The sequence below is a fragment of the Bubalus kerabau genome, chromosome 10, assembly GCF_029407905.1.
Source record: "Bubalus kerabau isolate K-KA32 ecotype Philippines breed swamp buffalo chromosome 10, PCC_UOA_SB_1v2, whole genome shotgun sequence".
NCBI classification, from domain to species: Eukaryota; Metazoa; Chordata; class Mammalia; order Artiodactyla; family Bovidae; genus Bubalus; species Bubalus kerabau.
The window spans coordinates 84,435,566-84,449,213 of record NC_073633.1 but is presented as its reverse complement, the minus strand read 5'-3'; the positions used below and the strand labels follow the sequence as shown (position 1 = coordinate 84,449,213).

The window sequence follows — 13,648 nt, the reverse complement described above, 5'->3', positions numbered from 1 at the left end:
TGATCCCTGGGTTGGGAAGATACCCTGGATAAGGAAATGGCTACCCACTCCAGTATTCTTGCCTGGGAAATTCCACGGGCAGAGGAGTCTGGTGGGTTACAGTCCATGGCCCCACAAAGAGTCAAATGTGACTGAGCACAAGAAGCAGAACTGCTAGGAAAAAAACCAAAAAGCTGGACCTGAATTTGACCAAGAATCTAGATTCAGTAACCAGTTGACAGGAAATACAGAGGACAAAGAACATGTCACAGAATGCTACAAGGATGCCATCTGTAAAATCCAAGCTGAGAGATTCTACAGACGAAAGACCTAGTTTCCTCTACAGATCAACCACAAGTGTAAATCAGTTGGGCACTGTGAATCTTAACTGTGCAAAGACAGATACAAATTGAAAATAGACTTAATTATCCCTGTTGAAAACAAGGGTAGACTTTTCCCCTCCCTGTGTTTCAGAATTTCTTTCTCTGTCCTTTTCACATGCAAGTAATCTTTACAACTAAATAGGCCTCATAACCTAGGAATGTTTCCTCAGGGAGCTGGAAACCACTTTTTGAAATGCAAACATCCAGGGTCTCAACCTCCCAGTTCTAAGGGCATGGATGGTGGGCTCCTTGCTTCAGTTAGCCAAAAAACTACCTCCTACGTTAAGATGTGAGATGTTTGTTTCCCCTCCAGATAAAGCCAGTCAACTAAAGTAGTCCCTCCAAGTTCCATGATAAAGTTAGGATGAACTACATATGATATTTTTTCCAGTAGTCATTTATGGATATGAGAAGTGAACTATACAGAAAGCTGAGCACAGAAGAATTGATGCTTTTGAACTGTGGTGTTGAGAAGACTCTTGAGAGTCCCTTAGACTGCAAGGAGATCAGTCCTGGGTATTCACTGGAAGGACTGATGTTGAAGCTGAAACTCCAATACTTTGGCCACCTGATGTGAGGAGCTGACTCATTGGAAAAGACCCTGATGCTGGGAAAGATTGAGGGCAGGAGAAGAAGGGGATGGCAGAGGATGAAATGGTTGGATGGCATCACCGACTCAATGGACATGAGTTTGGGTAAACTCCGGGAGTTGGCGATGGACAGGGAGGCTTGGCGTGCTGCAGTTCGTGGGGTCACAAACAGTTGGACACGACTGAGCAACTGTACTGAACTGAACATGTGATATAACTGTGTGCATGCTAAGTCGATTCAGTCATGTCTAACTCTTTGCAATCCCATGGATTGGAGCCCACCAGGCTCCTCTGTCTATGGAATTCTCCAGGCAAGAATACTGGAATGGGTTGCCATGCCCTCGTCCAGAGGATCTTCCTGACCCAGGGATCGAAACTGAGTCTCTTCTGTCTCCTGCATTGGCAGGTGGGTTCTTTACCAATAGTGCCACATGGGAAGCCCTGTGACATAAGGTCAACTATCAAAGCCTTCTAACTGGAGGACTAGTTATTAATCTTGAAAACATGGATTGTACTTGCACCTGCTTGGCTATAGAAAAGAGTAAGACTTCTTTATCTTTGTAATTTTTCAGCAGATTGCCTGATTCAATGCTTATTCAAAAATAAACTGTTTTCCTTCTCTGTGGACAGGTTCTCAGTTGAGAAATTCTTTTAAATTATATTTCCCTGATACTCTGTATTTGATACTAACTTCTTTTAGATGCAGTAAATATTGTAGTTAATTTTAAAGCTTTCTTGAATTTTGAAGAAATACAATGAAATATTTGCAGATGAAAAAATATGATGTCTGTTATTTGCTTCAAAAGGTATGGAGGTGGGATGAGAAACATTGCCAGGTATGGATAATCGGTACTAGGTGATAGACATCAAATTCATTATGTTACCATCTCTACTTTTCTTATGTTTGAACACTTCCATAATAAAAAAGTTAAGATACATGGAAGCCAGCTGGCATATAAGTTTGGAGCTGGAAGGAAAGGGAATTTTAAGTATTGGAGATAAAGCTCTGGAGGCATCAATGTACCAGTACCAGGAAGGCCATGGAAATGGACAAACTGCCAACCAAGGCAGCATACAGCAAGAGGATCAAGGGCAAAAACCCTGATGAATACCAACATGTAGGTGGCGGAGAATATTGCAAAGAAACCCGAAGAATTAAAAGCAGAAGAGGGTGGTGTCAGCTTCAATAAGGATGGCATGGTTAATAGTGTCAAATGTGAATGTTGAAGAATCTACCGTATTAGAAAGTAGGAGGTCAGAGACCTTAGCAAAATCAGTTTCATTGCAGTGATGGCCCAGGACACCCGGTTATAGCAAGGAGATGTGTAAAAAGGCAGTGGGGAAGCTAAGACAGTGGCTCTGAAGAGAAGCAAAATACCGGACAAGGGCTGGAAGGCTACATTTGGCAGACAGGGGTGGGAGGTGGGTAAGATTTGCACTGAATTATTGAAGGGACAGGTTAGTAGACAGGTGCTGAGAAACAAGGGAAAGAAGGGCTAAGTGCTGGAACAAGGGCACTCAGGAAGTAGAAAGGGACAGGCTCTAGACCACAGGGAGATGGCATGGCCAAGAATCACTTGTCCAGTATCTGCTCTTCCCTTCCTCCAGAAAGAATTTTATTAATAGCTGAGACGTGACCCCCTAGAATGGACTAAATTCAGCATCTTCCTTTCCAGCTGGCTGTGGCCATGCAACATGCTGGGGCCAAGAGGACAAGCAGCGGCATCCTCCAGCAACATCCTGGGAACTTCCCTTAAGGGAAAGTGTAGGCTCTCCCTCTGCCCTTCTTGGTTCATTCTCTCATCCTGCCACCAGAAACGAGGCCACAGCCTTAAGGGACCTTAAGAGGCCTTGCTGGTGATACAGCAAGATAAGAATCTAGGTCTGAATGTCAAAGAACTGGGCCTCCAAACCAGCTCTGACTTCTCTCTATACTCTATTTTCTGGAGAGTGAACTGTTTTTCTTCAAGCACTGTTATCTGGGACTTTCATCACGTGCAATTGTACCTGTCTATTCAGGAAGGACTGGATACCTCATCCTCTAAGGAGACTGTCATAACATCTTTGTAGATACAACTAATTGGGGGGATGATGGGGAGAAGAGCTAGAAGTTAAGGGAGTTCATACTTGAGTTGGAAAAATAGGAGAATTGTGGGTAGGTTTGAAATAGTCATCATGAGAAATACAGGAATTTCAGAAGACGCTGGAGACCATACCTTTATGATGGGGCCACTCAGCTTATTCAGCCATGATGAACCAAGAAAGCAGCTGACTGCCCCAACTGAGGGGCTAGGTGGTATATGGCAAGTTGTGAAGCTCTCAACTACTTCTACTGCTGACTGTATGACCTTCAGGCCATACTTTTTTTTTCCATTCTCAGTTTTTATTTATAGAACAGTGTGCTAAATAACAAGTTGAAAAAATTTCAAGCATACAGCATTATTATGTCCCTAAGAAGTTACAACCTCAAGTGAACTTCCATGTTCTTAGAATATTATAATACATTTTCAAATTTTAAATTGTGGTAAAATACACATAAATTTAAATTATGGTAAAATACACATAAAAATAACCATCTTAATCACTTTTAAGGGGTATTAAGTACATTCACATTGCTAGGTAATGATCACCACCATCCATCTCCAGAACTCTTTCTTGTAAACCTGAGATTCTGTACCCATTAAACCATCTCTTTCCATTCCCTCTTCTTCCAGTCCCTGAACCACCATTCTACTTCGCCCCTATGAATCTGACTACTCCAGGTACCTCATAAATGGAATCATACAGTATGTCTTTTTGCAACTGGCTTATATCACTTAACATAATGCTCAAGGTTCAACATGTTATAGCATATGTCAATTTCCTTTCTAAGGCTAATTTTCTGTTGTATGTTTGTACCACATTTTGTTTATCCATTTGTCCATTAAGGGACGCTTGGTTGCTTCCACCGTTTGGCTGTTATTATGAAGCATGCTGCTATGAATATGGGTATATGAACATCTCTTCGAAACCCTGTTTTTCAATTCCGTTGAATGTGTGCCCAGAGTAGAATTTGTAGATCATGTATTAACTATTTTTAACTTTGAGAAAATGCCATACTGTTTTCCACAGTACCTGAATGATTTTATATTCCCACCAACAGTGCACAAGGGTTCCAATAGCTCCACATCCTCACCAACAACTGTTGTTTATTTTTGATGCTAGCCATCCTAATGTCATAATTTGCTCTTAAGAGTAAGGATGCCATAAGAGCAAAAGCCTATCACAGTGCCTAGAACATAATAAAGGTTAGCTATCAAACAACTTTGAAATACAAGATGTAAGTTAAATTCTGTGCTGCCTTTTTCTAAGCAGGAAAGATACAGTTATATTAAAATTTGCCAAATCCCACCCAGTAATGCCTATAATAGATTTGCCTATATTCAAGCTCATCAATGATGTGTACTTTTGCCAAGGCATTAATTAGCAAATTACTAATTCCAGAAATGTTTAACACACTCCAAAAAGAAACCAGGACCCACTAGCAGTCACTCCCCATTCTCTCTCTCCTGAGTCGCTGGGAACCACTAATCATTTTCTATATAGATTTGCCTGCTCTGGACATTTCATATAAATGGATTTATATGATATGTGGTCTTCTTCCTTCTTTCACTCAGCATCATGCTGTCAGAGTTTATCCATTTTGCAGCATGAACTGGCAATTCATTCATTTTTGTGACTCAATATTCCATTTTATGATATCATGTTTTTCTTAAATCTATAAGAACCCAGATTTCTGGCTTTTCTTGAAAAACTGGAGATGAGAGTGTAGAAAGGCCCTCCCCTTTCCACAAGACAACCACTAGAAGGACCTTCAGTTCAGTTCAGTTCAGTCGCTCAGTCGTGTCAGACCCTTTGCGACCCCATGAATCACAGCACGCCAGGCCTCCCTGTCCATCACCAACTCCCAGAGTTCACTCAGGCTCACGTCCATCGAGTCAGTGATGCCATCCAGCCATCTCATCCTCTGTCATCCCCTTCTCCTCCTGCCCCCAATCCCTCCCAGCATCAGAGTCTTTTCCAGTGAGTCAACTCTTCGCATGAGGTGGCCAAAGTACTGGAGTTTCAGCTTTAGCATCATTCCTTCCAAAGAAATCCCAGGGCTGATCTCCTTCAGAATGGACTGGTTGGATCTCCTTGCAGTCCAAGGGACTCTCAAGAGTCTTCTCCAACACCACCTTAGGAGTAGCTTTTTGTTCCCTCAACATTCCAGGCAGTTTCTATCTCAGGGTCTTTACACTTCACTTACTGCACTTACCTTTTTCCTAAAATGCTTTTCTTTCAGATATGCACATGGTTCCTTTCCTTATCTCCCAATGATCTGCTCACAGGACCCCGTCTCAGTGAAGCCTCCTACCTACATCTGCAATGCTTACCCCATCCCCCAACCCTTACATTCATTTCTTTCTTTATGTCATTACATCTGACATACTGTATGTTTTAATTATATCAGCTTCCAACCACCCCTCATTAGAATGAGAGTTCCATGATAACAGGTATTTCTGTTTTGTTCACTATTGTATTTCCAGTACCTAAAGCTTCAGTCAGTTCAGTTCAGTTGCTCAGTCATGTCGACTCTTTGCGACCCCATTAATTGCAGCACGCCAGGCCTCCCTGTCAATCACCAACTCCCAGAGTTCACACAAACTCATGTCCATCGAGTCGGTGATGCCATCCAGCCATCTCATCCTCTGTCGTCCCCTTCTCCTCCTGCCCCCAATGCCTTCCAGCATCAGGGTCTTTTCCAATGAGTCAGCTCTTAGCAAGAGGTGGCCAAAGTATTGGAGTTTCAGCTTTACCATCAGTCCTTCCAAAGAACACCCAGGACTGATCTCCTTTAGAATGGACTGGTTGGATCTCCTTGCAGTCCAAGGGACTCTCAAGAGTCTTCTCCAACACCACAGTTCAAAAGCATCAATTCTTCAGCACTCAGCTTTCTTCACAGTCCAACTCCCACATCCATACAAGACCACTGGAAAAACCATAGCCTTGACTAGACAGACCTTTGTTGGCAAAGTAATATCTCTGCTTTTCAATATGCTATCTAGGTTGGTCACAACTTTCCTTCCAAGGCGTAAGCGTCTTTTAATTTCATGGCTGCAGTCACCATCTGCAGTGATTTTGGAGCCCAAAAAATAAAATCTGACACTGTTTCCACTGTTTCCCCATCTATTTCCCATGAAGTGATGGGACTGGATGCCATGATCTTAGTTTTCTGAATGTTGAACTTTAAGCCAACTTTTTCACTCTCCTCTTTCACTTTCATCAAGAGGCTTTTTAGTTCCCCTGTAGTGCTCAAATTTTTTGAATATACAAATTAATGAAATTGTGGGCTTCCCTGGTGGCTCAGATGGTAAAGAATCTGCCTGCAATGTCGGAGACCAGGGTTCTTTCTCTGGGTCAGGAAGATCCCCTGGAGAAGGGAATGGCTACCCACTCCAGTATTCTTGCCTGGAGAATTCCATCAATAGAGAAGCCTTGCGGGCTACGGTCCATGGGGTCACAAAGAGTTGGACACGACTAAGTGACTAACACCTGCAGACAGTCACAATGCAAATTAGTGAACTTGTTATAGTCTTTAGTGACTAAAAGCTGATCCTAAAAATAAACCTATTGTTCAATCACTAAGTCATGTCCAACTCTTTGTGACTGTGTAGGCTGCAGCATGCCAGACTTCCCTGTCCTTCACTATCTCCTGGAGTTTGCTCAAACTCGTATCTATTGAGTCAGTGATGCCATCCAATCAGCTCATCCTCTGTCGACCCCTCCTCCTCCTGTCCTCAATCTTTCCCAGCATCAGGGTCTTTTCCAATGAGTTGGCTCTCCACTGGAGAAGAGAATGGCAAACCACTTCAGTATTCTTGCCTTGAGAACCCCATGTACAGTATGAAAAGAAAAAAAGAATAAACCTAGAAATGTTTAAACAGCTTTGATGCATACTTTATATTCATTGACATTTGAAGTGCAATGAGTTTTGGCAAATATATGTACTCCTATAACCTCCACCATGCTTAAGATACAGAACACCGAACGTAAAATTACCAATAAGTCATAGTTAACACACTAAGGTAGGTCTGTTTACCACAGTCAGGCATGCCTAGAACTTGATGATGTTTTCAAGTTTTACGCTTGGGACTTCCCTGGTGGTCCAGTGGTTAAGACTCTGCCTTTCCAATGCAGGTTTGCCCAGTGAAGACACTACTGCAGCCCTCCACTCCACTCCTAGCAGGGAGGAAGCGCTGCAGTTGGCATGGCTGACCCCACGGACAGAAGCTACTGCTGGAACTGCCGCCACCACGGCCCCTCACGGAATGAAGTCTTTACTGCTCCATCCAGAATATCAAGACAAGGTTTAGGATGGGTGTTTCTATTGGTAGAGCCGAGGTCAAGTGCCCACAACCCTAGTTACAACAAAAATGAAGTGGAATGTGGATGGAGAGAAGTCTGAAGAGGTAGTTGAGGGTCAAATTATAAAGGATCTTTTTTTGAATATTCTCTTTAAAAAAAAAAAAAGTATGTGTTTTGCTCCACTGGGTCTTAGGTGCAGCATGTGGGACTGTCAATCTTCACAGTGGTATGCACGATCTTTTTATTTTTATGTGGACCTTTTTACAAGTCTTTATTCAGTTTGCTACAATATTGTTTTTATGTTTTTTTGGGGGGGGGCACAAAGCATGTGGGATCTTAGCTCCCCTACCAAGGACCAAACTGGGGAGGGAGGTAATGAATTTTGTTTCTATCCTGTTGAGTTTGAGACATCTGTGACAGTGAGATGAAGCTACTCAGAAGAAAGCTGGAGGAACACTGGGGACATGAGCACTTGAGAGTTGGGAAGAAGAGGAGGATCCCACAAAGGAGTCCAGGAAGGACCAGGCAATGGGGAGAAGGCTCAGGAGACAGCAGTGTCTTGGCTTACAGGATATTTCAGGAATAAAGTGGTATATAGTAGAGAGGTCCAGCAAAAAAGAGGCTGACAAACCATTAAGCTTACTCCCCTGAGTTTCAGTACAATGGTGGGATGGGAGCCAGGCTGAAGCATCACTATCATACAACTAAATGTGTGATGGCTACCATTCTCTACCAAACATTGAAACATTCTCTACCACACACAGACCCCTGCACTCAAATAGCAATCTGTCCCAAACAAACAGCTCTGATATCTCTATGTTTAAACTATCTCTGGCTCTCTATTGGTTCTTGCTGAAGCAAACCAGATGCTTAGGTCTCAACCAGAGATTCCTGCCCTGCTCTCCAATGGAGCACCAAATGGGACAAAAGCATAAATGTCCCTTGCCTAGTTGAGGGGAACAATGGCTTCCTGAACTCCAGAACCCTTAGCTGATCTCGGGAACACGGTTCATTTAGGCTGTCGTTTCAGTGGCTGCCATCACTCCTTACCACAGATGGGTCAAATTACCATAATTACAATAACAGACACCTCAAACTGTTAGCCTCAGTTTATAACTATCTTAACCCACAGAACATTCATTCCCCTTCTGGAGGAAAGAGTGCAAATTACCATGACCGTAAGCGCTAACTAGAATCAGGAGCAATGGACCTGCACCTAAGCCTTGCCAGAGAAATTACTTCTTCGTTTCTCTCAGGCTCTCTTTATATACTAAAGTGGTCACCCAAGAGAGGAACCACTGAATGGCCTAACTAAGCCCAGGGAAAGGAACAAACAAACACAGACAAAAATCAAATACAAATACATTCATTCAGGGAACAGGAAGTTTAACTGATGCCATGGCAACACCAGCAGCCTGTGACATCAGAGCAGAAGGCAAGGAACAAAGGGATTTGTGAGCTACCTTTCCACGGGTCTTCTCTCCCTTGAAATTTGACTCATGCTGCTTATTTGGTACTGTTTCAGAATACTGCCATTTAAAACTTCTCTTGGTACTTTTCTCCAGCATCTTCTTGGAGAGTAGCCAAAACCACATGCTGGAAATCTGCTGAGTGCCACGATCTTATTAATATGCAATGAGATCCTATTTCAGACTGTAATAGCGGGCTGCCAATCAGCTACAGGGTAAGGACATAAAGTGTAAAACTAAAAATATCTGAAAAAATTAAAGGGGAGACCAAATAAACTGAAGCTTAATCATCACTTTAGGTTGGAAATTTACACAAGAAGTTTTTGAGTGAGTGGAATTTTTAGGGAGAGTGGCTTCCCCAGGTTGGAGTGGAAAAATACCAGGCTCTGGTATTTGAAGGTCCACAAAGCAAGAGCAAGAGAAGCTGCTATAAACGTTCCCCTCCCCCTCATTCAGCAGCAGCAGCTGGATTTTACTAACTTCCCCTGTAAGAAGCTACAATTGATTCCAGTCAGGAGTCTCTTAAGGCAGAATAGAATGAGCAGACAATTTTAGCAAAGCTAGGCTCAGTTTATCAGATGGGCTGCAGGTTTACCCAGTATTAAAAAATAGCGATTAGCAGAAATTGCTTTCCTTAGTGTAAAAGACATTTTTAAAAAGAAAGAATATACAGCTGATTCAAAGAGACAGTATCCTCATTTATGGGGTTCCCTGGTGGATCAGATGGTAAAAAATCCACCTGCAATGTGGGAGACCTGGGTTCAATCCCTGAGGTGGGAAGATCCCCTGGAGGAGGGCATGACAACCTGCTCCATTATTCTTTCCTGGAGAATGCCCATGGACAGAGGAGCCTGGTGGGCTATAGTCCATGGGGTCGCAAAAAGTCAGACATGACTGATCGACTAAGTACACACACCTTCATTTATAAGCAGGAAGAGGGGGACGATCTCATCCCATCAGGTAACTTGTTGACACATGAAGAGTAAATCTTCTCTCATCTTTGGTGGTAAACTTGGAAAGTTATTAAAGTGATCAATTATAGTTCCTTCTTCAGTAGGGTTCTTTATTATTTAACAGAAAAGTTTTCAGTATTCAAACCAAAACACCACATCCATATGTAGCCAGTGGTGTACGAAGGGCCCCTCACAATTCAAGGTGATTTCGGAGAGTTCATTAATCCTGTTTTAGAGGGAGATGACCTACCCCTGGAATGGACTCAATGATCAGCAGAGATTTCTAAGCAAGCGTGGGGAGGGGATTAGCATGCTTAGGGGATTTCTAAGCAAGCATGGGGAGGGGAGAGTCCACCTAGCCTCTGTATTACTGTCTCCAGGACCTATAGTTCCCTACTGCCATGCCTTTTGCACTTTATAGCTCCAGAAGAGATATGTGAATGGTCCTAATATAACAGAGGAAATGGCCTTAAATAGCAGCTAGAAACATCTGAGTTCGATATATGAAACTTCCTACCAGAAGGGTATTGGAATTTGGTGCCCTGTTACTAAAAAGCTCTTTCATTACTAGACAAATGGCATATATCTGTGGGTGGGATTTACTTCTGGTTCTGTATGTTTAGAACACTATCCTGATTACAAGACAGCAATATTACTTCTGATTATTTGGGTTGTCTGTGAAAATGCACATGCCTGGGTCCCACTTCAGAGCCAGAAAATTAGATTTGTCCTCAGTGAAGCCAAGGAATCTCTATTTCTGACAAGTAAACCAAGTTATTTTCATAATCAGGGAAGTTTGGAGAACACAGATCCAAGTCTCTGCTTACAGTCATAGCAAGTTCTTAAAACTAAGGAGGAAACAAATGACTTGAAGACAGGAAACTGGTTAGACTGATGAATCAGAAGGACCTCTGACTGAGTTAGGAGAACTAGAATTTCGAGGAAAGGTTGACTGTCCAGTGGGAGCAGGAGCCAGCATCCTCGGCACCACTTTGCAGTCACCAGCACTTGCTCCAGGTCCTGCCTCACTCCACTTCCTTGCTCTTTATTGCAAGAAGACTTTGCCTTCATAGATCTTAAGACTCCTCCATAGATCTTAAGCTGCAGGTGAAATCCAAGGGAGGATGGGAAGCGCTTTCCAAGCGCACCATGCAGTTCCAGGATATAAGAGAATAAGACTCTGAACTGGCCTATTAACAACCTTCAGACTTCTAAAATCCAGCCACTCACCCAGATCCGAGAGCCTTTTCATCAAGCCAGCTTCTCTTATAGCAGCAGGACCATATTCCACTCCTTTTCTTTTCTGTAAGTTAAATTAGAGCTAGATGTGAGGGAAGATGACTGAAAATAAGACCATTTTAGTTCACAAAAAAAAACAGAAGTCTGCAATGGTATTCTTAGTTTCCAGCAGATCCCTCTGGAAACCTGTGACAACATCAACCCTTCCTTTCTTTTAATCTGAGTTCTGGTCATTTCAAACACTTGGAGGGAAGGAGGAGAGGGACAACAACCACTGGATTCAAATCAACCTCCCAAGCCACTCGGTGTCGACTGAGGCTGAGCCAAGTCAGAATCTGGCTGTCGGGTGTGTGCGTCGCTGGCCTGGGCTGAGCCCTGGCTTCTCCATCAGTGAGCTCTCCAAGACTGCAGGTTTCTTTCATTGAAGAGAGGACAAAACAGCCTCTTCAGTCTTCCCGCCGCTGGAGAGACAAGCGCCGACTTCCTTTCCAGTGAACGCTCTTTCTGAGAATAGACCCTGGAGGCTTAAATCCTCGGTCGCTCTCTTTAGTCTCTCCGCCCTCGATTTTCCACCGGGGATTCTCCTCGGTTTCTCCTCCTCCAGCCCCTCTGTGAAATCCTCTCCCGTCTCTCCTCTCCTCCATCACCCCGAGGGGAATCCACCCCTTTCTCGCTCCTCGGAGGGGAGGCCGAAGAAACCCACCAGGCCGCTAGCCCCGATCCGCCTCGCAAACAGGGTGCCCTCCATCCATCCCCTCCCTCCTTTCCCATCTTCTACCGGGGGAAAAAAAATCCCACGTGCTCTCCCGGTGACCAATCGCGGGAATCCACCACCTCATCCCCCTCTCCGCTTCTCCCCATCCTCTTCTCGCCTCCTCCTTATTTCTACCGGTCCCGATTTTCTCCGGGGCTCGAGTGAGGGGTGGGGGGTGGGGATTGAGGGAAGGGGAACCCTGCCCCAAAGTGCTATGTCCCAGTCCTCACCTGTCCCTGGGAGAATGGGGCTCCAATGACAGCCACGGAGTGGACAGACTTCTTCCGGACGGAGTGCACTTGCGTCCGGAGGAGACGCGAGAGGTGGCTCCTCAGGGACATGATGGGCAGCGCAGGAAGTAGCAGACGCAAAGGTCTGCTGCGTGCGGATCGCCGCCTGAGGTGAGCGCCGGGGCCGGCAGCGCTTAAAGCCTAGCGGCGCGCGCCGCCCCGCCCCCACCCCATGACGTCACCGCCTCCCGGCCCCGCCCAGGGCCCCGCCGCCTCGCCCCCAGCCAGCCCTCGGCACACCTTCCTGCAGGCCCCGCCCGTTGTTGCTCCTTGCCCCTGCTCTCGCTGAGGTCACTTGGCTCCGGTCCGGGCTCTCGGGCCAAGGACATGCCCCTGCCGCTGACGCCACAGGGCCAAGATCGGGGGCCTGGCCAATAAGAAGGAAGTCCCGGAGAGGTGTTTCCCTTGGCGGGAAGCGGCCGCCGCCCCCCACCCCGCCCCCCAAAATTCGCGAACTCAGCGGAACACGCGAACGAACCAACACGTACGTAGGCTCGAGGATCCTGACTCTTCGCACAAATGAACGCCTGGCAGATGCCAGTTCTACGGAAGAGTTGGCTGGGGCTGGACTTGGTCCAACTCCACGTGAGTGCCTGGCCAACACCAAGCTGCTGTCCATCGGCTCCGTTTCATCTCAGAGCTCAAGGTCCAGGAAACATGCTTGTCACCCGCTTTGGGCGACAAAGGCTAGGAGATCCAATATAGATTAGAACTCTCCGGGAGGGCCATGTTAATATTAATAACTCACCTATTTTAGCTATTTTGGATGTGAAAGTTAGGATTTATAAATTACCTTCTAGGCGTTTTCAGTTCTTCATCTGAATAACGGGAGTACCGGTTATTAAAAAACAAGCATAGCAATGTATCTGAACTACTTCTCAATATTAGGGAGGCTAAAGAGCTGACAGGGGCTCTTTATTCAGTATCTCATATAATAACCTCAGATATGCAGATGACACCACCCTTATGGCAGAAAGTGAAGAGGAACTAAAAAGCCTCTTGATGAAAGTGAAAGAGGAGAGTGAAAAAGTTGGCTTAAAGCTCAACATTCAGAAAACGAAGATCATGGCATCTGGTCCCATCACTTCATGGGAAATAGATGGGGAAACACTGGAAACAGTGTCAGACTTTATTTTTTGGGCTCCAAAATCACTGCAGATGTTGATTGCAGCCATGAAATTAAAAGACACTTACTCCTTGGAAGGAAAATTATGACCAACCTAGATAGCATATTAAAAAGCAGAGACATTACTTTGCCAACAAAGGTCCATCTAGTCAAGGGTATGGTTTTTCCTGTGGTCATGTATGGATGTGAGAGTTGGACTGTGAAGAAAGCTGAGTGCCGAAGAATTGATGCTTTTGAACTGTGGTGTTGGAGAAGAGTCTTGAGAGTCCCTTGGACTGCAAGGAGATCCAACCAGTCCATCCTAAAGGAGATCAGTCCTAGGTGTTCATTGGAAGGACTGATGCTGAAGCTGAAACTCCAATACTTTGGCCACCTCATGTGAAGAGTTGACTCACTGGAAAAGACCCTGATGCTGGGAGGGATTGGGGGCAGGAGGAGAAGGGGACGAGAGAGGATGAGATGGCTGGATGGCATCACT

General features: G+C 44.8%; 1 protein-coding gene across 1 annotated transcript in view; it reads right to left on the bottom strand.

Moving 5' to 3' along the window:
- Window positions 1–12,158, bottom strand: part of ARG2 (arginase 2) — a 34,618-nt gene extending 22,460 nt beyond the window's left edge. Inside the window, exons 1-2 of the mRNA XM_055538404.1 lie at window positions 11,985–12,158; window positions 10,992–11,064 (exon numbers count right to left, since the gene is read on the bottom strand). Coding sequence (XP_055394379.1) covers window positions 10,992–11,064; window positions 11,985–12,095 — 184 coding nt within the window. The 5' untranslated portion in view covers window positions 12,096–12,158. The remainder of the gene's footprint in view (window positions 1–10,991; window positions 11,065–11,984) is intronic.
- Between the last annotated feature and the right edge of the window lie 1,490 nt (window positions 12,159–13,648).